Source organism: Stegostoma tigrinum, chromosome 12 (assembly GCF_030684315.1).
Source record: "Stegostoma tigrinum isolate sSteTig4 chromosome 12, sSteTig4.hap1, whole genome shotgun sequence".
In the NCBI taxonomy this organism is placed as follows: domain Eukaryota; kingdom Metazoa; phylum Chordata; class Chondrichthyes; order Orectolobiformes; family Stegostomatidae; genus Stegostoma; species Stegostoma tigrinum.
Window position 1 is genome coordinate 19,473,749 of NC_081365.1, and position 24,398 is coordinate 19,498,146.

The window sequence follows — 24,398 nt, forward strand, 5'->3', positions numbered from 1 at the left end:
TAATTTGAACAGTTCTACATATGATATCCTTCCACTATCCCTGAATCATACAATTTCGATGAAGACCATTGTAGAAGAAAGGAAGAATCATGCTAATAATATCTTATTAACCCAGTGATGGACTGTAGTTTCAGTTTGTCTTTAAATCATTGTGATCACTTTGGCTTTTTCTGAAGGTGCTACCGTTGAAAGGAGGCCATAATAATCAAACAAAACTCCTTTACCTAATAGTTGAACCACTTACACAAGCCAGAAGACAAAGGAGCAGAAGTAGGTCATTCAGCCCATCATGTTCTGCCGTTCAACAAGATCACAACTAATTTGATAGTCCTAAACTCAACTTTTCAGCCTTTTCACTGTAATCCTTGATTCAGGCCTAATTAAAAATATGTCAGTCTCAGCCTTGAATATACTTAACCACCCAGCCTCAACATCACCTGTTCAGTAAAGAATTCCACGGATTCCCCATCCTCTTGAAGGAAGAAATTCTACCTCATCTCTCTTAAATGTGCAATCCCTTATTCTGAAAGTATGGCCTCTCGTCTTGGCCAAGGGGAAGTAACCTTTATCTATCCTGCCAAGTCCCTTAAGAACCTTGTATGTTTCAACCTTCTAGAGGCTCAAGCTACTCAACCTCCTTGTAAGATAACCCCTCTATACCAGGCATCAGCCTAGTGAATGACCTCTGTAACAATACCAGCTTCAATACCAGTATATCTCCACTTAGATAAGGGGCCCAAAAATTGTTCAGTCTTCCAGCTGTGGTGTGATTAGTGCCTTGTACGGGTTTAGCAAAACCTCCCTACTTTAATATTTCATTCCATTTGAAGTAAAGGCCAAGATTCCAATTGCCTTCCCTGTTACAAATAGAATTTGAATACTAGCCTTTTGTGAATCGTGGTTGAGGACGCCCAAATTCCTCCATTCTATCCTGTTTAAATTTAATTCAGCTCCTGTATTCACCCTGCCAAAGTGCCTAATCTTACATTTCTCCACATTATATTCCATTTGCCAAGTTTTTGCCCATTTGCTTAACCTGTCTGTATTCTCTGTAGATTTTAGGTCGTCCTCACCAGTTGCTTTCTCACCTATTTTGTGTCATCTGCAAACTTAACAGCTGCATCTTCATTTTCCTCATCAAAGTCATTAATATATATTATAGAAGATTTGGGTCACAGCACTGATCCCAGTGGCACTAGCTACAGATTGCCATCCTGAAAATGCCCTCCATCCCAAATCCCTGCCTTCTATTAGTTAACCAATGTCTATCCATGCTGAGTGTACTACCTCCAACACCTAGGCTCTTAACTTATAAAGTAGTCAGATACATGGTGCCTAATCAAATGCTTTCCAAAAATCTAAATACATAACACCCACTGCTTCCCTTGAATCTATCCTGCTTGGTATGTCTTCAAAACAATGTCAGACATAATTTCCCCTTCATGAAGCCATGCTGACTGTACTTGCTCATAGTAAGTAAGTGTAAATGCTGTGCTATTACGTCCTCTCTAGACCGTAACATTTTGCCAACAACAGACATTAAACTAACTGGTGTATAGATTTTGTCTCCATCTCTCTTTTTCAAAAAAAAACAGGGTGATATTGGCATTTTTCCACTCTTCTGCGACGCTTCTAGAATCTAATGTTTTTTGGAAGATTCCTACCAGGGCATCCACTATCTATGTAGCTACCTCCTTTAATAAATCAGTGTGTGAAGCTGAGGGAATGAACCTTGAAACTAATGACCAGTCGAAATAGAATTAATAGATTCTAGTAAAACCACCATACGAATTGGAGCAATTTAGAATCTTGTACTTAGAAGGGTTTTCTTTTTTTTTGATGGTCTAATTACATTTTTACTCCGCCACCTCCTCAGATTACTTGGCCCTAACTGTTTTTTGAACTCAGTGATCTGAAAAATATTTCTTATCTGGAATTTTCTCCTGTCACTGATGTGTTTTCATTTTTTCTATGTAGTGAGATAAATTCCATGAAGTGCAGAGGATCCTAGAGATATACAGCTCAGAAACAGACCTTTTGGTCCAATCCATCCATGCTGACCAGATATCCTCAACTGCTGTCGTCCCATTTGCCAGCATTTGGCCCATATCCCTCTAAACCCTTCCTAATTCATTTACCCATCCAGATGTCTTTTAGATATTGTAATTGTACCTGCCTCTACCACTTGTTCTGGCAACTTATTCCATAACACATCACCCAGGACCTTACCATTAAGTGTCTAAGTCCTGCCCTGATTTGCCTTTCCAAAACGAAGCACCTCCTATTTATCAAAATTAAACTCTATCTGCCACTCCTCAGCCCATTGGCCCATCTGATCAAGATCCCATTGTACTCTGAGGTAACCTTTTTCACTGTCCACTACATCTCCAATTTTGGTGATTTCTGCAAACCCACTAACCACAGCTCCTATATTCACTTCCAAATAATTTATATAAATCACAAAGAGCAGTGGAGTCAGCATCGATCCTTATAACTCACCACTGGTCACGGGTCTCCAATCTGAAAAACAACCCTCCACCACCATCCTCTGTCTTCTATCTTCAAGCCAAGGGCAGGCAATGGCCTAGCGGTTTTATCCACTGTTAATCCAGAGACCCAGACAACACTCTGGGGACCTGGGTTCGAATCCTACCATGGCAGAATTTGAATTCAATAAAATATCTGGAATTAAGAATCTAATGACGACTATGAACCCATTGTCAATTGTCAGAAAAACCCATCTTGGCTCATTAATGAAGGAAACTGCCACCCTTAGCTAGTTTGGCCTACATGTGACTCCAGACCCACAGTGAGGTGGTTGACTCTGAATAGCCCTCTGGATAATTAGGGATGGGCAATAAATGCGGCCTAGCCAGCGATGCCCTCATCCTGTTAATGAATAAAGAGTTATGTATCTAAGTAGCTAGTTCTCCCTCTATTCTGTATGATTACCTTGCCAATCAATCTACCATGAAGAACCTTGTCAAACACCTTGCTGAAGTCCACAAAAGATCACATTCACTGCTTTGCCCTCATCAATCCACTTTGTTACTTCAAAAAACTCAATCAAGTTAGTGAGACATGATTTCCCATGCGCAAAGCCATGTTGACTATCCCTAATCTGTCCTTGTCGTTCCAAGTATATGTAAATCCTCTCCCTAAGAATTCCCTCCAATAACTTGAAGACCATTGACGCCAGGCTCACTGGTCTACAGTTTCCTTGCTTATCCTTACCACCTTTCTTGAATAGTGGCATCACATTAGCCAACCTTCAGTCTTCTGGCACCTCACCAGTGGCTAATGATGATACAGATATCTCGGCAAGGCGCTCAGTAATCGCTCCCCTAGCTTCCCACAGAGTTCTCGAGTACACCTGATTGGATCTCATGGATTTATCCACCTACATGTTTGTTAGCTGTAGGTATCCATGTCACATTTTAAGCTGCTTTGTCTCAACTTGGCTTTAGCTTCACTCACCATAGCTTACTTAAATTTGGAATAATTGGAACTAAAATTAGAATAATATTAATTTATTTAAATGTTATATTTTGCTGAACAAGTAACTTGACTGTACATTACCAAATTTGATAAGTGGGCCTTCGAAATAAAAAGCACAGCTTTGACATGCAACAGTTTTTTCATTAGGTCTCAGCGATGATAGTCTCATATGAATGACTGACACTAGAACAGCCCTTTATTTGATTGTGTAAGCTACTTGTTCACAGAGCTGTTGAATAGCTTTAGGATCAGAGAGGTACCTGTGAAAGCTTTTGCTGCTTTCACAACTGCTAAAGATTCATAGCCATCACTCTGGAATACAAAACAAGAGATGAAGACCTTAAATAAATCATTCAAACGCTGTTCTCATTAAAGGAGGGATAATAATGTAACTTTCAGTATTTACAATTGAAAAAGACCAGCTAAGCAGAATGCACACACTTCAGTGTCTAAAAGGATGCACATCAGTTGTGCTGCTAGTCAGCTCCAATCCAATTGCCTATTTTCTTCAGGACAGATGGAAATAACTGAAGTTGTTTTGCTACAAAATCATGCATTTAGTAAGTGTAAAACTGGTTGACCAAATTCATGCAATAGACACAGGTTTTGAAAGTGGCATTTTTTTTAATAAAACCTATAAATGCCTGAAATCATTACTGACACACAATTTGTAGTTGAGCTTAGTATTACTTAATGAGAGGTTTTTATTCTCATGGAATTTCAGTGGAAGCAAGAAAACCAATGACTTAAACAAAATGAGTATTTATTCAAACTTTTCAGTTGTCACTGGATGATCTGTGTATTGTACAAGCTGATAACAAAAGCGAAATATGGATATTAGATATCTGAAATAAAAACAGATAACTCTTAAAAATAATCAGCAGGCTTGGCAGCTGTGCCAGGAGAGAAGGTTTTAACAATTCAGGTTATTGACCATTCATCAGTATTCAATAACCTGAAATATTTAATTCCATTTTCCTCTCTGTTGATGTTGCCAGACCTGCTGAGCATTTCCAGTATATTGTGTTTTTGTTACCTAAGCTGATGCTGACTAGTTAGAATTGGTATAAATAAAGTATCAGTCATTTGGGTTAATTTGATACAGATTATTGCTATTTTACTTGTGACCTTACAATTCCCTTCTATTTAACTAATTAATTGATTGAATGATCACTGTCATATTACATCTCAAACCTCTCAGCTAGCCAAAATTGCTCTTGAGTGATGTTTATCCTGTTGAGGATTAAAAACATTGTGCATGTTTATCACTTGCATTCATACAAAGTTAAGACAGATTGTGGTCCTTTTCTCCAAAAGGCTGTGGATTCAATGTAAGCAACAGCAACCCCACGATTTGTATCAATGATATCATCCAGCAACATAACAAAGAGAATGGAACAGATTTGCAGACACTTCGAATAGACCTGCTGATAGCAAGAACCGTCACTATCTTTGAAAATCTGATGAGCATTTTCCAGGAGAAAGGGCCAAATGGAGTTTTACCACTCTATTATAAACGATGGCTACACAGGTATGTAGAAACAAATTATGGAAGAAAATATATATAGTCTTGCTGTATAGAATAGATCCAGTTACCCAAATCATACTTGCAATTGGGGAAAAATTAGAAGTGTTTGAAATAACTTCACAGAGACTGGTATCCCATTATCTAATCACCTTTATTAGCACAAGAAGAGTCCTGGACACTGATACGGATTCCTCAGAGCCAGCTCTGGAGTGCACAGCATGTCTGACATCGTGTATGTTATCTGTCAGTCAGGGCTCCCTGATTGGTCCAAATTAACAGCCCCAATCAAGGGGTTCTTTGAGGTTTCACCTGGCTGACCTCATTACAATCACAACTTCCCTCCCAGTCCAAGTCCATGGATATAGGGTGGTTCTTTTTTCATAGCTCCTCCTGGGACATTTTAGCACCGGATTGGGTTCCTCCAAATCTGCCTCTGATATGGGCAGTGCATATGCACATTAGCTCACCTCTTGCACCCAGACGGTCTCAGAAGAAATTAATAAACTTCTTTAAATGGCAAAGTTGTTCAGGCAGAGGCAGCGACATCCACTATGTCCGTCTCAGATTCTGAGGTATCTTCGATGCCTGATCGAGAGGGAGAACCCATGGGTTCCAGAACAGATGAGCCGGACATGTTTTGCTGCCATACCATTTGCAAGTTTGCAGCTTGCATATGGTCCAGGTGCTTATTTAGGATTGTCGCACCTACCTGAACTTTGTATGTCGCTGGACCTGACCATGCGTCAACCATGACTCCTACCCATGCAGTGTCATTCCCATGGCTCCTTTACCAAACTTCGTCCCTTGAAGTAAACTGTCTCTCACTTAGCAGAGTCTTGTGTCCAGCATTAGCATTCCTGATGCCATTACACCCCTCCCCACCCCTCAGGCCCAGAAAGATCAGATTAAAACCTGTTGCAGAGTCTTCTCCTCATGAGCGACTCTGCTGGAACTGTCCCTGAATTTGTATGAGGGATGGTCCTATAATCACATAGGAACAGGGATAGTTTGATATCTAGTGAAGCTGTACGCTTTCTTTAAGCTTGCCTTCAAAATTTGGACCAGCCTTTCTGCCAAACCTTTGGATGATGGATGGTATAGAGTTGTCGTTATATATCAAATACCATTTTACTTCAGGAATTACTTGCATTCCATTCTGTTAAATGATTGCCAACACTTCTATCGACTGTCTTGCAAAACATGCGTGCAGTTTTTCTATTCTTGTTCCCGTGTTTGACATATGAACTCTAACCATAACCAGCTTCTTTAAGTGGACATCCACAATGACTAAGAACATTGACCTCATGAAAGGATCTGCACGGTCAATGTGTAAGTTAAGAATTTACCCAGTCATTCCCATGAATTTGGGGGCACTGCTGGCAGTAATTTCTGTTCTTGTTGGTACTCTGGGCATTGCCCCATCAACACTGCTTGTGTTTGCATCTGATCCTGGCCACAAGACATGATTTCTTGCCAATATCTTAATTTGGAAAACCCTGGAAGATCTGTTGGAGTTCAGCCAGTATCTGGCAGTGAACTTTTCTTAGGACAATCACTCTTGCTCTCCATAATAATTTGCCATCCTCTACTGTGATCTGATCTCTCTGTTACAAAAAGGTTTCAGTTCTGGTTATGTCGGCCTTTTGATATCCTCTCTCTGTTCAGGATTTGTTCTTAGTGAGGCTGTGTAATTGCCTTCACTCATGTGGTGTTCCCTAAGATCAGTTGGATTGGCGACGGTGTCCACTTCCACTGGAATACCCTGCAACTCATATGGTCCAGTTGCTGCATTTCCCAATGATAAAACCAGTTGTAGTGCCTATTTGAAGTTCAGTAGGGCTTCAGCTAATAGTTGCTTTTGCATGGTTTGCATCATTAATCCCACTCTCCTTGCCACTGAAATAACTCCATGGAGGCTGGTATTCCATCACAGAGTCACCCTTTATTTACATATGGAGAGTCCTTGACACTGATCTACTTCCTTCAGAGCCAGCTGTCAGAGTGAGCAGGATATCTGACACTCCTGTTTATATCTGTCAACCAGGATTCCCTGATTGGACCAGATTAACAGCCCCATTCAGGAACTCATATTCAGTGAGGTCTCACTGGCTGACCTCGTTAAAATCACTACAGTGTTCTCCTTCCCTAAAACCCTATTTTTGTTGACTGCTACCTGTTGAGTCAGAAGACCATGAAGATTAAATTATTAGTCAGCACCTATACATTTCAAAGCAGAGTAGCATGAATCAAAGGAAAGTTACATCTGTTTTGATTGTAAAATCTGTCAAGGAGGTCTTGATGCCTCTGCAAGGAATTTGCAGCAGGCTCAGTTCCAAGGACAGTTGGCTTTCATAAGTTTGTTTGCGAAGCTTACTATCTGCTGCAGCTGCCTCTGCTGGTCTTGGAAGTTCTTGATTTCAGTGCACTGGAGAATTAAATTTTGGATCTTAACTGTCGCAGTATTCTTCCCTGCCAACACAAACTTGAAACTGTTATGTTTCAACAATGCTCTTGCCCCTTTATTGTCTGTTGAGCCCATTTGTTCTTTCTGCTTGTTACTGTTAGGCTGTTTATTTCTTTTAAGTTTTAAGAAACCTTTACTGATGTTTTAAAAAAAACAATTGGTTGGATCTTCAATGTGAATTATCTTTGTAAGTAATTTTCAAGTTGCCTCAGTGTCCTTTCCAAAACAAACAAGATTAACTTTGTTAGCCTCTGCTTATAACTCAAACTTCTGGAAACTGAAATCAAAGAATACTACTTTTGCAGGCACCTTTTTAAGTGAGGATAACTGTATGGAAGTTTTTTTTCTTCCCAGTTCATACAACCACCTCCATTCTTATTAATCCTGTTTTAAAGCCAGTTGCTGAGAAAGTAACTTCCTGGGTTGAGCCCTTTTATTTTTCCTTTCTCCCATTGGCCTGACTTGCTGTTTGTCAGTTTTCGACATCATTGCATCTTACAACAGACAAATCTGCAATGTGTTGTGTCTGCATACTATGCTCCCACAAATCAAGCAGGTTCTTCTAAAATCATTGAAAGTAATTTCTTGTCATCTACAAAAGGTGGCTCAATCAGTAATTCAAGTAGACTGTTTGCAAAGAACACTTTGAAAATCTGCCTGAACAAAGAGAGATTTGGCAATGCATTTTACTAAGAACCAAGGACAGGGACTGTTGGAGCCAAGCATTGGGCTGTGCACACACACAAAGTAAATAGATGGATTAACACAGAATGATTCAGATGTTGGAACTGAAAAGAAAATACTGTTTTGTTTTCTTGTGTTGAAATTTAGTCCAGTGTAGAGACTGAGTGGCGGAAGATGCCAGAAAAAAGATTGAGAGGTTAATTGCATGTCTCAGCATTTTAGCAAGCTTAGCAACATTTTTGTTTCTAATATATGCCTTCCTAAGAAAAATTGTTTGAATACTGCATGTATTTTAAGAATATTTATCAACTTCTAAAATATGTCAGAAAATCCACTGGCTAGAAAATCTGTAGGCCAAGCAACGGTATGTTGGCTGGGCTTTTTCTTCAACTTGAGGATTTAATCAATACCATCTTCAAATTAAAGTAACGAGTACAACAAGACTTCTGTGAATGCAATATGTAATAAATGTATTATTTAGAATGTTTTTTGAAGACTGGGAAGCATCTAAGTATATTTGAACATTTTTATGATTTGATTTGGTTCAGCTCTCTCATCAGTTTAGTGGTTTGGCCTATTTAGCAGACAGACTAAAAAATTTACATCCAAATGAATTCTTATGACCGCTTGGGTCAGGAGCTGCCTGAATAAATGAACCCATAAGTACCAAATGATTTATTCTTTTTTTTCTTTGCTGCACTCTGTGAACTTTCTTATTTTGGAACTGAATTAATTCAGGCAATGAAATTGTAGTTTGCATTTGTGAACCAACAACAGGCATCTTGACTGACTTGCTGAATCTCTGCTGTTCTGCCATGAGTTAGATTGAAGATATGTGTACAAGTTTAGAATACAGTACATCTTTTTATTTTTGCTTCCTGTCTGTTGTGTTTGTTATTTGTGTACTTTCTTTGAACCCCCAATATTTCTCCTCTGATACTGTGAAACTGGCTACTGTGGTGCTCTTGACCCAAGCTAGACATTGAATATTATCAGTTTATCTTCAAACCCAGGGGCTTCACAGCTGTGCTTACACCTGTCTTTGCTGCAGGTTCATTCTGGCACAACTTATAGCTGAAATCAATGGGCATGGCTTAGGAACTGAAGCTTTGGCCGTTTATTTTTCTCTTTTCAGTCTTTCTCTCCAAGAGTGCATTGGAAAGTTTTAGCATCCATATCTTTGTCATGACTGAGATTAGCTAATTTAACACAGCTTCGGAATTGAGTTCAAGACTTCCTTGTTCATGGTATGGCTAGGTTCTAAATTAATCAATGGCTGTACCATAGAGTCACTGGGGAACAGTTTTCTATCATCTTATGGATATAGTATATTATCGTCTTGTCTAACACCAATATTTACAATTCCCTTTCAATTGGTAATGAAATCAAAATCATAAAATGTGATTAATTTACTCTGTACAAGTGAAGAAAAAATGAATTCTAAAACTCTTTATCCTGAATGTTTCTCTGAAGGATTAAATAGCATTGATTATTTTTGGGGTAAAGTTTGTGGGTTTTATACATTTTGGCTAGCTGCTCACGGAGATCTTGCATTTACTGTTACAATTGTAGCTAAGAGATATGGCCCACCTTAGTGAATGATAAATTAGGACAGAGCTTTTCTTAAAAAAAGAAGTTCTGTTCTCTCAGATTAAACTGAGATTACCAGAATGGAGTTTGAGTGTCTCTTACCAACTTTTTAAGCAAAATAACATATTTTATTGATTGCTGGCCCGGACTCATATTTGAGTTTCCTGAATTGAAAACAAGAGCCTTGATTGCTAGTACCAGAGGCAATTTATTGCATCCTACAATACTTATTTAGGACCTTTTGACCCTACCTCTGGGCCAAATAGACAGGTTTCACATCGCAACTGTTCCAGAGGTGTCTCCTAACATGTCCGAACAAGTTGATCGAAATAATTTACAATACTAACTTGCTGAGATAAAATGTGCGATTGATTCAATAGTGTTTGTGTTTTTAATTACAAGAGCCAAATGTAATTGGTGCATTGCCATTTTACCTAAATGAAAGTAAAATTATTTAGGAAAAGCAAAGCCCCAATCATGTCATAAAGCTTTACCTTTATTAAGTGAGCAATAACTATTCATATTTAAACAGGGCCTTAGCATAAACATCTCAAAGTGCTTCATAGAGACATGACAGAAACCAAAACTTAGCCAAAGTATCAAGTGTTAGGAAAGGATTAGGAAAAATTTCATTGGAGATGTGAATTTTTAAAAAAAATAATGAAGTAGAGGGATTTAAATGTGGAACCGCATTTGCAGAAAACAAAACCATCAGTGGTCTGATGATGCAGTAGAGGTCAGAGGATCAGAGTTGGTTTGGAGGAGGTTACAGAGATGGTGACTTTGAGATCACAAAAGAATTTAATGATAAGGACAAAAGGGTTACAAACATAAGGTGCAGCACAATTGGTAGTTGACGCAGGACAAGTGCCAAGACAGAGTCAGCTAATAAAAAGATCCATCACTCCATCAGTTGTACCAGTTACCAAAATAATCACTTATCTTTATCAGTGCTGTCTAGGATAAAAGAAATATTCACCAAACATCATTAATGAATCAAAATTAATCATTTATCACAAGTAAAACTTATTCATAAAGCAAGTGGTAAATTCTGATTGAGAGCTTAGAGATGAATTGGCAAGAAGACTATATCCCCTTAATCCCATACACAATACACAAAAATATGAGTTGGTGAAGACTTCCCTTGTCTTGGCCAGTGGGAAGAAAGTAACTCCTGTGCACAGTTAAGTCTGAAAGCAAAGAATAAAGTGTGATGCCTTTTCTCACCCACTGTGTTTACTGTTGACGAAACTGAATTACCGACCATGACGGTAGAGACCAGTCCTAATTCCAGCAAGGTTGGATTTACATCTCTGAGAATTAGTTGTTGCTACAACAGGTTTTGTCAGGTGGACAGAAATTCTGGTATTTGGAAATTCAATCAAGTTCCAGAAGCTTCTGGTAGAGAACCTTTGCTTGGTTTTTTTCTCCAGAATCACTCAGTTTACAGTTTAAGAAAAAGACAGGGGACTTACAGCACGTACTAAATGTTTGACTTCTGTTTCCATGAAATCACATGATAAAACCTTTCTCTATCCAGAGAATGTCAAATAGGCAAAAATCTTCCAGTATTTCACCGTCAGTAAACATAAATATGTTTCCCAACCAGTGTTGATTTCAGAGGTTGCTGATGGTTTGACTTAATGTAAAACTGTTTTTAAAGAAAGGAGAAAGATGTCAATGATGAGGGAGTGGAAATGGTGATAATGGCGGTCTTCTGTGTTGTTAAACTTTGAACTGGATGTTACATAGGTCGTCAACAGAAAACCAGTAGAAAAATCACATTATATGGTGAACAGGAATAGCTGAGTGTCGTCAGAGTAAAGGCCCAATGAAACCCAGCCTCTGGGCAGTAAACCAGTGAGTGAAGCCAGTGATAGTAGGAACTGTGGATGCTGGAGAATCTGAGATAACAAGGTGTAGAGCTGGATGAACACAGCAGGCCAAGCAGCATCAGAGGAGCAGGAAAGCTGTTTCGGGCCTAGAAAAAAAATGAAGTGGTCTCGGCCCAAAACATCAGCTTTCGTGCTCCTCTGATGATGTTTGGCCTGCTGTGTTCATCCAGTTCTACACCTTGTTATCTCAGTGAAGCTAGTGAGTTGTTAGCATTCCCCATGATCTCCTGATGCACCCAGCAGATTGGAAAACCACAAATGTAATGCCACTGGACAAGATAAAACGGAGACAGAAAGGGAGTGAAAGGCAGTTTGGAAAATGCTGAAATCCATGACTGTGGAAATAGTAGCAGGATGTCTCGAAAATGATAATACAACCAGACAGAGTCAGCGTGCTTTTGTGAAAAGGCTTTTATTGCAAGGGGGAATGGAATATAAAATTTGTAAAGTCTTGCTACACTGGTGCAGCACAAAAGCGGTTCTTGTCAGATTCAGTTAAAAGTAGCTAAGAGAAAGCTCAACAACAGCAATTTGCTTAAATATGAGCATTTACTGAGTAATAATAAAAGACAAAAAATAAAGCAACAATTATTAAGTAAATAAAAGATTGAAAAAGCCAGGGAAAATACAATGACCCTCACGTCCTTCTGCCTGTCGGTGATCCCTTGATCGACAGCTGGTTTGGAGGCCAAGGTTGTTCTTGGCACCGTTCACCATCCTGGTCCGAGGTCAAGCGGAGCACCTTGGAACTCTCCCTTATACAGTGTAACAAACAGCCAGGCACTGAAAAACAGTTATAGAAAAACATCTTTGGCAAGTACAGGAATGTTCACAGGATTCATTCACGGTCATGCAGCTTGTCAAATATCATCAACAATTTTAGTCCTACAGCCCATCCTATACAATCCACCCCGATGATATTTGACAGCGCATGTTAACAATTGCAGATGCAGATGCAAATCAACGACAGCTGTACAAGAACATATAATAAGAGTACGCAGCCTACACTTGAAGATTAAAATTACAATGAAAATAACTGTCAACAATAGGAATAATATAACAATAGGGTGTATTAACAAATTAATGATTGCAGTGGCCTTTGAGGACCAACCATTAAATATATATCTCACCCCTAATATATGATCAAGGCACGATGGAAGCAGCAATCCATGCCATCTGACTGTCTGCCTCTGCTAGGCTCTAACTTGAGAGGACCCCACAGAGGATTAGTTTTTCCATTCTTGCACTGATGGCGGTAATATCCTTAATTACAGTCACCGCCCAGTAGTGTCAAATACATACATGCAACTTAATCTATTTCGGCTCCCATCCTGGAGTTGAGGATCCTGTTTCAGCTGAGGGCCCTTAAAACCTGCAAGAGGGAGAAAGGGAAAAAAAGTGTGTGCCAGACCACCTGGCTGTTAGTCGATTGTATATTTTTTCAGTTAATCTATGTATATAATTTTCTGAAAAATGTAGCATATTCCAGATTCAGGTTCCTTAATTTGTGTTTTATTTTAATTCTTCTGTTCCCTATCCAAGATCACATCACCCAGTAACAGTAAAATAATGTTATACGTGGACTCAAAATTTCTCCAGCTCTCTTCATTGGTATCCTTCCTTGCTAACTTTCTGAATGATTGTACCATTGAGTGGTAACTACCTCCATATGCAGGTACCGCCTTTGAGCTACAATATACATGTATCAAACAATACAGCTCTAATGTTCATCCTGCTTTACCTTCAAGTTATGGTTCCTGCCTTTTATTTTTCCCGGCGTTCCCTTACTACAGATTCCTACACCGTCTGAATCTTAGCTCGGCCTTTTTTTACATACACTAACTGCCCTACCATATTACAATTTCACCTATTAGTTTAATCATACAAATGCTCAAGATTGGATATCTGTATGCAATCCAATAGGCCCTTTCACGCAGTCCACTATTACTCCTCCCAGAGTCCATATTCTTTCATTTCTGTAACATTTTGATATAACCACCAATCACACTTTTTATTTTGGTCATAATTCTTCTTATATCCCTTAAAGCCACTGATCATTTTTGTATGCACTGAATCCACTGAGTCTGTGTGCTTACGCATTACCATTTCCCAGAATTCCTTTAAATTTTCAGGTAACTATTTCATCTAAATGTTTTAGAATACCAAGGCACTCATTACAATTAATATTTACACAGTACTTCCCCAACACTGAAATGTGTTATGAGTGAATGGCTTGATGGATTGAGGAAGCCTCATCAATCACTGTGTTGTGATGTTGAAATTTTGCAAATGTGTTCAGCCTTCAGTGCCTCCAATTTTTAAAGATACAAACAAGTTCCATCCATTCCATGTCAAGCAGAATAGGTTTATTAGTATTAAGCTAGTATGGACTATAAAAAAAGGGGTGGGGCATAAATTCCTGCACATAGTTACATCATCTGTCTCTTCTCCTTGAAAGAAGAAAAAAACCCACCTTTTTATTAAATTTGCCTTTCTTAAATCCTTGCACACGGAGTTACATTTTCAACATTCCAACATCCCTATCACTTGGATATTAACGATGAGTCAATCTTATCATCTGGAATTAAAGACTGATTTGTGTCAAAATGGTATTTGGAGGTTCACTCTGGCCAGAAAATGAAATCTCGTACATGGTAGTTTCTGGAATTAAAATTTGCCCAAGTCCAACACCATACACAGCCAATTCCAAAAGGTAAGTTTTTACCAAGCTCCATAAACCAAATTTTTGAATCAACATTTTGCAGATTTTTGTTTTGCACAACCACTGATGTTTTCTTTAAAGGACATTACATTAACCATACATGTTCCACACTAATACACACACACACACAGGCACGAACTACACTTTCAAATCACCAGACATTCCCAAAATGCAAACTAAAACTTCGTGTCCCCAGATCTTCAGCTCCAGAGAATACAAAGACACAAATTGTACAAGATGACATTGAGCAACGAACAAACAAAGGTGCATTCAAACCACACCACGAAGAGTTATCATTTCTACAACGTTCAGTGCACTTGCACAGCACAGAAACCTGGCCTCCAGTTGTCTCGTTTTTCCTGTTATAAACGTCCCCTATCCTTTCAGGAGCCCTAATTGTGCTAACATATTAGCTACAGACCCAAATTCACAGTCTGCTATGTTCCACCCTGGAATACAGAAGGTCTTCGGAGCATCAGGTTGCTTTTCCCTTCTGTTACACATTTTCCCGAATTGCATCCTCAACGCCAAATATGTCTTGGCTCACAGAGTTTATCAAAGTGATTCTTTTGAGATTTTGTTAAATGTAGTTAAATGAAGGTTTGACAACAGCAATTTGCTTAAATATGAACATCTAATGACTAATAAAAGATGAAAAAGGAAGTGTTATAAAACGGAGGTTGACACTCCACCGAGAACTAAAACTGAAACACCCAGATAGGAATGCCTCACCCTATAACCTGCTAAAAGGAGTGTGGGAAGGCAGTAACCTGTTTTTGCAGCAACTTCTAGTGGTTAAGTAAAAATAAACCTCTGACACTCACTTTACAATTAACAAATAGTAATTTATTTATCTAACTCAAACAATGAACAAACTAAATTAACAAACCGACTAAACCCCTTCTAATTATTAACTATTCCCAAATAAAACAAGATCTTAATGGTATACTGTTCCAATAAATACAAGTTCCACATAGATAAAATTAAAAAGTAGAATTTAGTCTCTCAAAATTACAGCCAGATTATGCGTCTTCCGGAATGCTGTGTGCCTTCTCCTTCTCTGTGGGGTGGCATGGTGGCTCAGTGGTTAGTATGCTGCCTCACAGCACCAGGGATCCAGGTTTGATTCCACTCTCAGGTGACTGCCTGTGTGGAGTTTGCACATTCTCCCTGTGCCTGCTTGGGTTTCCTCCCACAGTTCAAAAATGTGCAGGGTAGGTAGATTAGCCATGCTAAATTGCCAATTGTGCCCAGGGATGTTTAGGTTAGATGTGGGAAATGCAGGTGTAGGGGAATGGGTCTGGGTGAGATGCTCTTTGGAGAGGCACTGTGGACCTGTTGGGCTGAATGGCCTGTTTCCACACCATAGGGACTCTATGAATGTTCTGTCAGGAACGCTCCCTCCATCGATTCTTCTTTATTGGAACTTCCATTTGCCAGTGTTAACAGCAGTCACCGCTCAAGAAAGAATCATTGGCTGTCACAGCCTTCTCTAAGCTTTAGAGTAAGCACCATCTAAATCAAAGATACTGGCAAAAATGGCAGTTCCCTCTCCTGTCTTTGGCCAACTGCCCCTTCTTTTATACTCTTGATGACATTATCAATTTCTTCCAACAGGATTGGTCCAATGTTGTCAAAACCATCAGATTTAAATTTATTTGGTTTTTGGTACCTAAGTGGCTGGTTCAAGTTGATTGGCTAAATTCAAAACTTGTTGTCTTGATAACAAAACAAAACAACTGCTTGGCCTGCTAACCCTATGGCCTTTTGATACAAATGTTTCAATTTGGGTGCTGCCTATCGTTGCAGACTTTCAAGCTACTCAGACGTTTCTTGAAAATCTCTAGCATCGAAAAAGCACATTATCTTTTAAAGGGATCACACAATGCTTTCTTCCCTAGCATTTTACAAACACCAAGTTCTAACCTCCTGCCTCCCAATCCACGAGCGCTCTACCCAACTTCGCAACAAAAGGAACATTTAAGTAAGTAAAAAGAATGAAAAAGAGAGGGAAAAAAAATCAATGACCCTCTGCCCATTGGGGACCTCTTGATCGACGAGTATTCTGGAGGCTGAGCTTGTTCTTTACACCATTTGCGATCCCAATCGGTGGTGAATGTTCACAGGACTCAGTCAAGATCATGCAGCTGCGAGAATATCATCAACAATTTTAGGCCTTCAGCTCATCCTATACACACCATTTGATGTGGAAAAGTTTGAATTCATGACCTCAGGGCATTGGCCTGGAGTTCTCGATTAGTAGTCCACAATGCCACCACATCCGGACATCTATCCTGTCCCAGACTCTCCAGGATTTTATATTTCAATCAAGTCACCTCTTAACTCTTTTAAAATGCAGTGGATACAAGCCTTACCAGCCTTTCCTCATAAGGCAAATTTCCCATTCCATGAATAGCTATAGAAAGCCTTCTCCGAATTGCCACCATTCACATCCTTCCTTAAATAAGGTAACCAGTACTGCTCAGCTACGGTTGGTTTGTTGACATTATCTAAATCCAGTGTCAGAGCTTGATACGGGATAACTCATCTTGCTCGAGTCAGGTCAGGATCAAACGCTGGATTTCTGCTATATTGCTGTGAGATTATAATCACTTAGCACTAATACAAAAGTTGAATCATAAATGTGCCCCTATTTTTTGAAGGCATTGATTAAGCTATGTCGAAGGAAATCTGGCCCTCTGCTATAGCCTATTTAACACATAGCAGGAAAGGAATGTATTAATCACGTAACTGACCATAAACTCTGCCTTCATATATTTACATGAGCATCTTTTTGTGAATTTATTAATTCTTCCTTTCATTTTGGTAGTGGCACAAAGGTACGACTGTGGAAAGAGGACGGTCCAATAGCGTGGGTTGTTGGCCTGGATGATTCGGGCTTTCTTCAGGTTCAGCTGGAAAATGATGAAGACATTGTTACAGTGCAGCCTGATGGAAACTCGTTCGACATGCTTCGTAACTTGATGATCACTAAGCATCATTAAAAATGCCATCAGGTTTTGGGGAAATTTTGTTTTCCTGGAGTAAGGAATAAATAAATGAGTAAATTTTGTTTTGCCTTTTTTCTTGTTACTCTTGCGCAACAAATGACCACCCAACTTTGGTCATTGTTAAGTGAGTGGTTATTTCGTTGCATTGACTGCCTGAGGTCTGGAAGTGATGTACTTCTTCAGGGAAAGAACTTGTGGAGATATTTGTTCTCTCCAGAGTCAGAGGTATAATGACATTCTTGATTGTTCATTGAAAAACAAACAGGGGCAGAATTTTGCCCCATGTCAGCTATTTCTTGGTGAGATACTCCAATTTCACACGCCATGTCGCGTGCCCAAAACCACAAGAATTATACCAAACCCTTGATTTGGGTGATATTTACTGGTGACTGTTTTAAACAGGCATTAAGATGCTTGTATAAGCTAATGAAAGATCTAGCATTTAGAATACCATTCTGAGATTGCTCAAATTCTAGATAGATGTTGGGCTCTACAAATTCTGTCCAGTTTCCCTGGCTCTGTGATTGTCTAAATTACAGTTTCTTAAGGGAACTGCTTGAGGTTTTGTAAACAAAGAATTTTTCCCCTCTTTCTCTTCATACGAAGTTGGTTTTCTCTTGTTTACCTCATCTCTTCTGGATCTACCTGAAGGCAGTAAGTGAACTGGCATATCTTGGGCCTAATGGTTAAGGCATATTAGGTGACCAATTGGCATGAACAGCTTGTTGTATCTGTGTAATGAGGACTGACCACAAATTTCTGATGGTCGCCATGCCAACCTGTCATGGCATGCATCTCATGTTTGTAGTCAGGTGCTAGCAAGTTCTTCTTTATTGTGTTTTCTGTGTTGCAGGAAGATGATTACCACAATTTATAAATAAATTTCTGCATATTTCATAGGGGAGCATCCATTACCTACTCATACATTTAGACACTGGCTTTTTGTGGAAAATGCCAGAAAAGAAATAGAACTTTGCTTCGCTATTTTTATTTTTCCTTATTTATTATGTATAACTTTTAACCATACATGATATAATAGAATTGTTTGTGAAAAAGCTTTATTTTGGACTTTTATTTGTAATTTTCTTCTAGAAATTACATGACTGTAATGAAGCACTGTTTTAGTTTTCAGAGTAAACTAACAAAAGAGAGACAGCTACTGGAAAAAAATTGGAGTATGTTAGAAAACATTAAGGTTCCATTTTGGACCAAGGTTCACTTGTTAATAAGTATAGCATGCTATAAGCAATCTTTTGAATAAAGTTGTTTTTTAATTAGGATAATTACTTCTAAAATTTAATTTTGTCTCTGATTTTTATTTAAAGATGAATATAATTGCTTTAGCAGTCCTGAAAGCAGTTTCTCTGGGGCGTCCATTCAAAGTAAATTCCATTGGTAATGACAAACTGTAAATTTTAGAGTGCTCCATGAATGGTTGGTTTTTCGCTGACGATTCTAAAAATTGTCTGTCCACCATCTACAAGGCACCAGTTAGGAGTGTGATGAAATACTGCTCACTTGCTGAGATGAGCACCATTCCAACAACATTCGAGCTGACCACAACTCAAGACAAAGCAGACCAGTTTATTGCCCCCTGATTGTAATGAGGCCAGGCAGATAGACCTCATATAAATGGGGTGGCACGGTAGCTCAGTGGTTAGCACAGCAGCCTCACAGAACCTGGGACCCGGGTTCGATTCCAGCCTCAGGTAACTGTATGTGCGGAGTTCGCATGTTCTCCCTGTGTCTGTGTGGGTTTGCTCCGGTTTCCTCCCACAGTCCAAAGCTGTGCAGGCTAGGTGGATTGGTCGTGCTAAATTGCCCTTAGTGTTCAGGGGTGTGTGGGTTATAGGGGGGATGGGTCTGGGTGGGATGCTGCAAGGCGTGGTGTGGACTTGTTGGGCCAAAGGGCCTGTTTCCACACTGTAGGAAATCTAATTTAAATGAGTTCCCTCATTGGAATTGTTAATCTGGTCCAATCAGAGAGGCCTGGCAGACAGATAAAAACAGGAGTGCCAGACATCCTCTCACTCTGACATCTGGTTCAGTATCAAGGACTTTACACGTGTAAATAAAAGCTGACTTGGTGACAGGATACTGGCCTCTGTAGAATTATTTCAATGATCTGCTACTTTAAACATTCACTCCCTTTATAACCAATACAGTGGCAGCAGTGTATAGCATATACAAGCTGCAGTCCAGCAACTGAAAGGCTTCTTTGATTAGACCATCCAAATCCGTGACTGTACTGGACAAGAAGGACAAGGGGAGCAACGTGAATCTTTACCAAATGGATGGCAACAGTTCAAGAAAGCTAGCGAGTTTTGAGAAGATTTGTAGCTCAAGAACAGGAAATGACATCACCAACATGGGAAATGACATCACCAACCCAAGGAAGCCTAACCAGATAAATAGAAAGCGGGACATAACACCAGCGCTTCGTCGGAGGCTCACTGTTGATGTTACCTAGAATGGTGACGAAACGTCTGGGAACAAACCTTCAAGCTCAGTGAACCAGCTTACGTCTGGAACACAATAAAGACCCACTCTCTTGTGGACCGAGAGGCGGAGAGTGCTATCTTGGAGGTGAAAGGAGGACGTCGGGTTGGCTGTGCACCCTTGCGACCAGTGGATTTTAATGCTGGCTTCGGCCTAACGCTGGTTCAGGGGAACAGCCAACCTGCAACGATGGCTGCGGCAAGTGCTCGTGCCCCAGGTCAGGGGGTCCGGAACACCATCCGTGTTTCTGTGAAGAAGGTGGATGAAGGTGCACCTGTGGACCGCACCTTCTTCGTGAAGAGGGTCCTGTTGGACTGTTGTGGGTTTGCTGCTGCGGACATTTACTGCTTGCAGGATTTCCCCGGAGGAGGTTTTTACGACGTGACCTTCAGGAGTTCCAAGCTTTGCGAGCGCTTCCTGGAGGTTTTCAAGGAGAAAGGAGGTGAGGGCCCCCCTCTCTGTATTGACCGCTGTCCCACTGTTTGTGATGCCAGCACAGAGGAGCCGTATGGTGACTGTACACATGTACAACCCGCATGTGCCAGCAGTTGATGTCCTGACCTTCCTCGGAAGGTATGTGAAGGTGGAAGGGGACCTAACTGACATCGTGGACCCCTTTGGCATCTGGACGAGTAAGAGGCAGGTCAAGGTGACGCTGAGGATGGGCGCAGACGGGAATGTCGCACACCCACCGTCCAGCTTCGCGATCGGCGGGAGCAAGGGCTACCTGACTTACGCAGGGCAACCTAAATTCTGCCATGCCTGTGGCAGGTCAAGTCACGTGGTGGCCGACTGCAAAGCCACCATCTGCAGGAACTGCAGGGAGGAGGGACACCTTGCAAAGGATTGCCCACAAGAGAAAAGCTGCAACCTTTGCGGGGAAGCGGGCCACCTCTATAGGGCATGCCCGCAGCGGGGGACCAGCTACACCCAGGTCGCCGGCAGGGGCAATGCAGGGCCAGCCCCCCCCGGAGGAGAGGAAGGCACCAGGGCCCAGCAAGGACCTCACTAATGTGCAGGAGGGCCCAGCCCCGCAGGATGGGCCCGAGGCCAGCAAAGCGCCCCTGCAGGCTCTGCTCCCCCCCGACAACCCAGAGTCGATGGAGGCGGCGACAGGCGACCCAGGGGAGTGGATGATGGTCCGGAACGCGAGGAGGAAGGTGCGTCGACGGGCCCAGGAACCGCAACCATCAGGCGGGAAGAGGCAGCTACAGGGGGCTATAAGAGCTCCTCTGACGAGGGGAATTCGGAGAGGGCCCGCCCGAAGCAGAAGTTAAAGATCTCGAGGGAGAAGGAAAGCAGCACCACGCTTCCAGGTGACAGGGGGGCGACCTGAGGCTCCCTCCGACACCCAGTCAAGTGCCGCTGGGGCACTGGAGGGGCCCCCCGGAACTTCCAGGCGGGAAGGAGGAAACAGCGCGTCCCCAGCCTGACCCAGAGCCGGACCCTCCTGCCTCGCACCCCTGACGGGGGGATGCCACCCGGAAGGCAGCACGGACGGTTTCCTGAGCCCGGAGAGCGTCCAGCAGTTAGCAAGGGCAATGGGCATGAAGGGACAGATGGAGGGGCTGGACCTTGGACTTGGGGAGGGTACTGCGGTCACTGCCCACCATGGGGGTATGCGTTGCGAGCATTAATGTGCGCAGTGTCAAGACCACCGCAAGATGTGTGTCCACGTTGGCCTACCTGACCACCATCAAGGCGGACCTCCTGTTTCTGCAGGAGTGCGGGATAGCGCACCTCAGCAGGTATGGGAAATGGTCCGGCGCCTGGACCTGTGGGCCTTCGATCTGGTCGGGGGGTAACGACTGTCGCTCCTCGGGCCTGGCTATTCTGCTGCGGGGGCGCGACTTCACCATCTCTCAAGTTCAGGAGGTGGTGGGGGGGGCGCCTCCTAGTGGCTGACGACACCTACAGGAACGCTCTCCTGAGGCTGATCAACGTGTACGCTCCAGCGGTACGGAATGAGCGGTTGGCCGTCCTGCAGCGGCTTCCACCCCTGCTGGCTATGTCCAGGCCGGTCATCCTAGGTGGAGACTTCAACTGCATCATCGATGCAGTTGGAAGATCCGGCGTGGGGACAGCGGGTGGGGGGAGTCAACTGAACGTCACGTCCAGATTCCTGATGGGCACGGTGAAGGACGCCAAGCTGCTTGACGTCTTCAGCACCCCTGCAGACGGAGCGCAGCGGAGGTACACCTGGTCGCGGCCAGACAGGTCTATCCGCTCAAGGATAGACTTCCTGTTTGTGTCACGAGCGTTCTCGGTCAGGTCCACTGGTGTCGAGCCGGTGTTCTTCTCTGACCACTGCCTCCTGCTGGCCGACTGTCACTTACAGGACGACCAGCTGGCCGGCAAGGGGACATGGAAGTTCAACACGACTCTGTTGACCCCAGAGAACGTCGAGGAGCTTAAGAGGGAGTACGCCGGTTGGAGAACCGTGAAACCCCTCTTTGAGTCTCCGGGCGACTGGTGGGAGACGGTGAAGGAGAACATCAAGAGGTTCTATGTCCTTAAGGGTGTTCGGAAGGCGAGAGAGAGGCGGGGATAGCTGTCGCGACTCCAGAAAAGGGTGCAGAACCTGCTCCTTCTGCAGTCGATGGGGGTTGATGTCATGGAGGACCTCGGCGAGGTGAGCGGCCAGCAAGCCGCGCTCTTCGCCGTGGAGGCCTCCAGGATAATCTTTCGGTCCAGGGTCAGCTCCGTGGAGCAGGACGAGACGTGCTCACGTTTCTTCTTTCAGAAGGTGCACAAAGAGAGCTCTGTGCTTAGCCGGCTGAAGGAGGACGACGGCTCGGTGACGTCGTCTCGGCCCGACATTTTGAGGATCAGCAGATCCTTCTATGCCGGACTGTACGACACGAAGCCCACGGACAGCACGGCCTCCGAGTTGTTCCTGTCGTCTATCACAGAGGTCTTAGACAACGGCACGAAGGAGTGGCTGGACCGGCTGATATCCCTGGACGAGCTGACCAGAGCCCTCAAGTCCTTGGAGAGGAATAGGACTCCCGGAAGCGACGGCTTACAGGTCGAGCTGTATTCCGCTCTGTGGGACCTGGTCGGCCAGAACCTGCTGGAGGTGTACGATAGTGCGCTTCGGGCAGGGGAAATGTGCAAGTCCATGAGGAAGGGCATCATCACCCTCATTTACAAGAGGAAGGGGGAGAGGGAAGAAATTAAAAATTGGCGTCCCATTTCACTGTTGAACGTGGACTACAAAATCCTGGCCAAGGTCATAGCCAACCGGGTCAGGTCTGTCCTGGAGTCGGTGATTCACCGTGACCAAATCTGTGCTGTGCCGGGCAGCAAGATCGCTAAGAGCCTCGCGCTCATCAGGGATACGATCGACTATGTACAGGACAGGCGGGTGGACACCTGCCTCGTCAGCCTGGACCAGGAGATGGCCTTCGACAGGGTCTCTCATGCTTACATGAGGGACGTCCTCTCCAAATTGGGGTTCGGGGAGGGCATCCGCAATTGGATCCGGCTGCTCTACGCCAACATCGTTAGCGCAGTCTCGATCAACGGGTGGGAGTCAGACAGTTTTCCTGTTAGGTCTGGAGTCAGGCAGGGCTGCCCGCTCTCTCCTGCCTTGTTCGTGTGCTGTGTGGAGCCCTTCGCCGCATCCATCAGGAAGGACGTGAGCCTGAAGGGCGTGACTATCCCAGGCAGCGGAGGCCTTCCTCTCTGTACATGGACGACGTCGCCGTCTTCTGCACCGATCGTCAGTCAGTGAGCAGGCTGTTGGACATCTGCGGCCAGTTTGAACTAGTCTCGGGTGCCAAAGTCAATAGGGGTAAGAGCGAGGTCATGTTCTTCGGGAACTGGGACGACCGCTCCTTCATCCCCTTCACCGTCAGGACAGACTACCTGAAGGTGCTGGGTGTTTGGTTCGGTGGAGCTGGGGCGTGCACTAAGACTTGGGAGGAGCGTATCACCAAACTGAAGCAGAAGCTGGGCAGGTGGACGCTCCGGCCCCTCTCCATCGCGGGTAAGAACCTGGTTGTCAGGTGCGAGGGGCTTTCGGTACTGTTGTATGTGGCGCAGGCCTGGCCTATTCCCTGGACCTGCGCCGCTGCGGTCACCCGGGCCATCTTGCACTTCATTTGGGGGTCGAGGATGGACCGGGTCTGCAGGGACACCATGTACAAAGATCTGGAAAATGGGGGGAAAGGGCGTATCGAACGCCACCCTCACCCTGACGGCTACCTTTATGTGCGGCTGCATCAAGCTGTGCATAGATCCTCAGTATGCAAACACGAAGTGTCACTACTTACTGAGGTTCTACCTGTCCCCGGTGTTGCGAAGGATGGGCCTGGCCTCGTTGCCGCGGAATGCTCCGAGTAGTTGGACCGTCCCGTACCACCTGTCCTTCATGGAGAAATTTTTGAAGGGAAACCCCTTTTGACCACAAGGCCGTCAGGCAGCGGTCAGCACGTAGTCTCCTGGAGACCCTTCGGGAAAAGGAGAGGGTGGATCCCGTCTTGTGGTTCCCCACGGAGACTGC

The 24,398-nt window shown here is 43.1% G+C and overlaps 1 protein-coding gene across 8 annotated transcripts in view; it reads left to right on the plus strand.

The window, feature by feature from the left end:
• The window catches only part of hlcs (holocarboxylase synthetase (biotin-(proprionyl-CoA-carboxylase (ATP-hydrolysing)) ligase)), a 171,124-nt gene extending 153,671 nt beyond the window's left edge, over nt 1–17,453 (plus strand). For all 8 annotated transcript variants that reach the window (XM_048540527.2, XM_048540529.2, XM_048540531.2 and 5 more), the window contains 2 exons: nt 4,816–5,029; nt 17,212–17,453. In XM_048540527.2, coding sequence (XP_048396484.2) covers nt 4,816–5,029; nt 17,212–17,386 — 389 coding nt within the window. In that variant the 3' untranslated portion in view covers nt 17,387–17,453. The remainder of the gene's footprint in view (nt 1–4,815; nt 5,030–17,211) is intronic.
• The last annotated feature ends 6,945 nt before the right edge of the window (nt 17,454–24,398 follow it).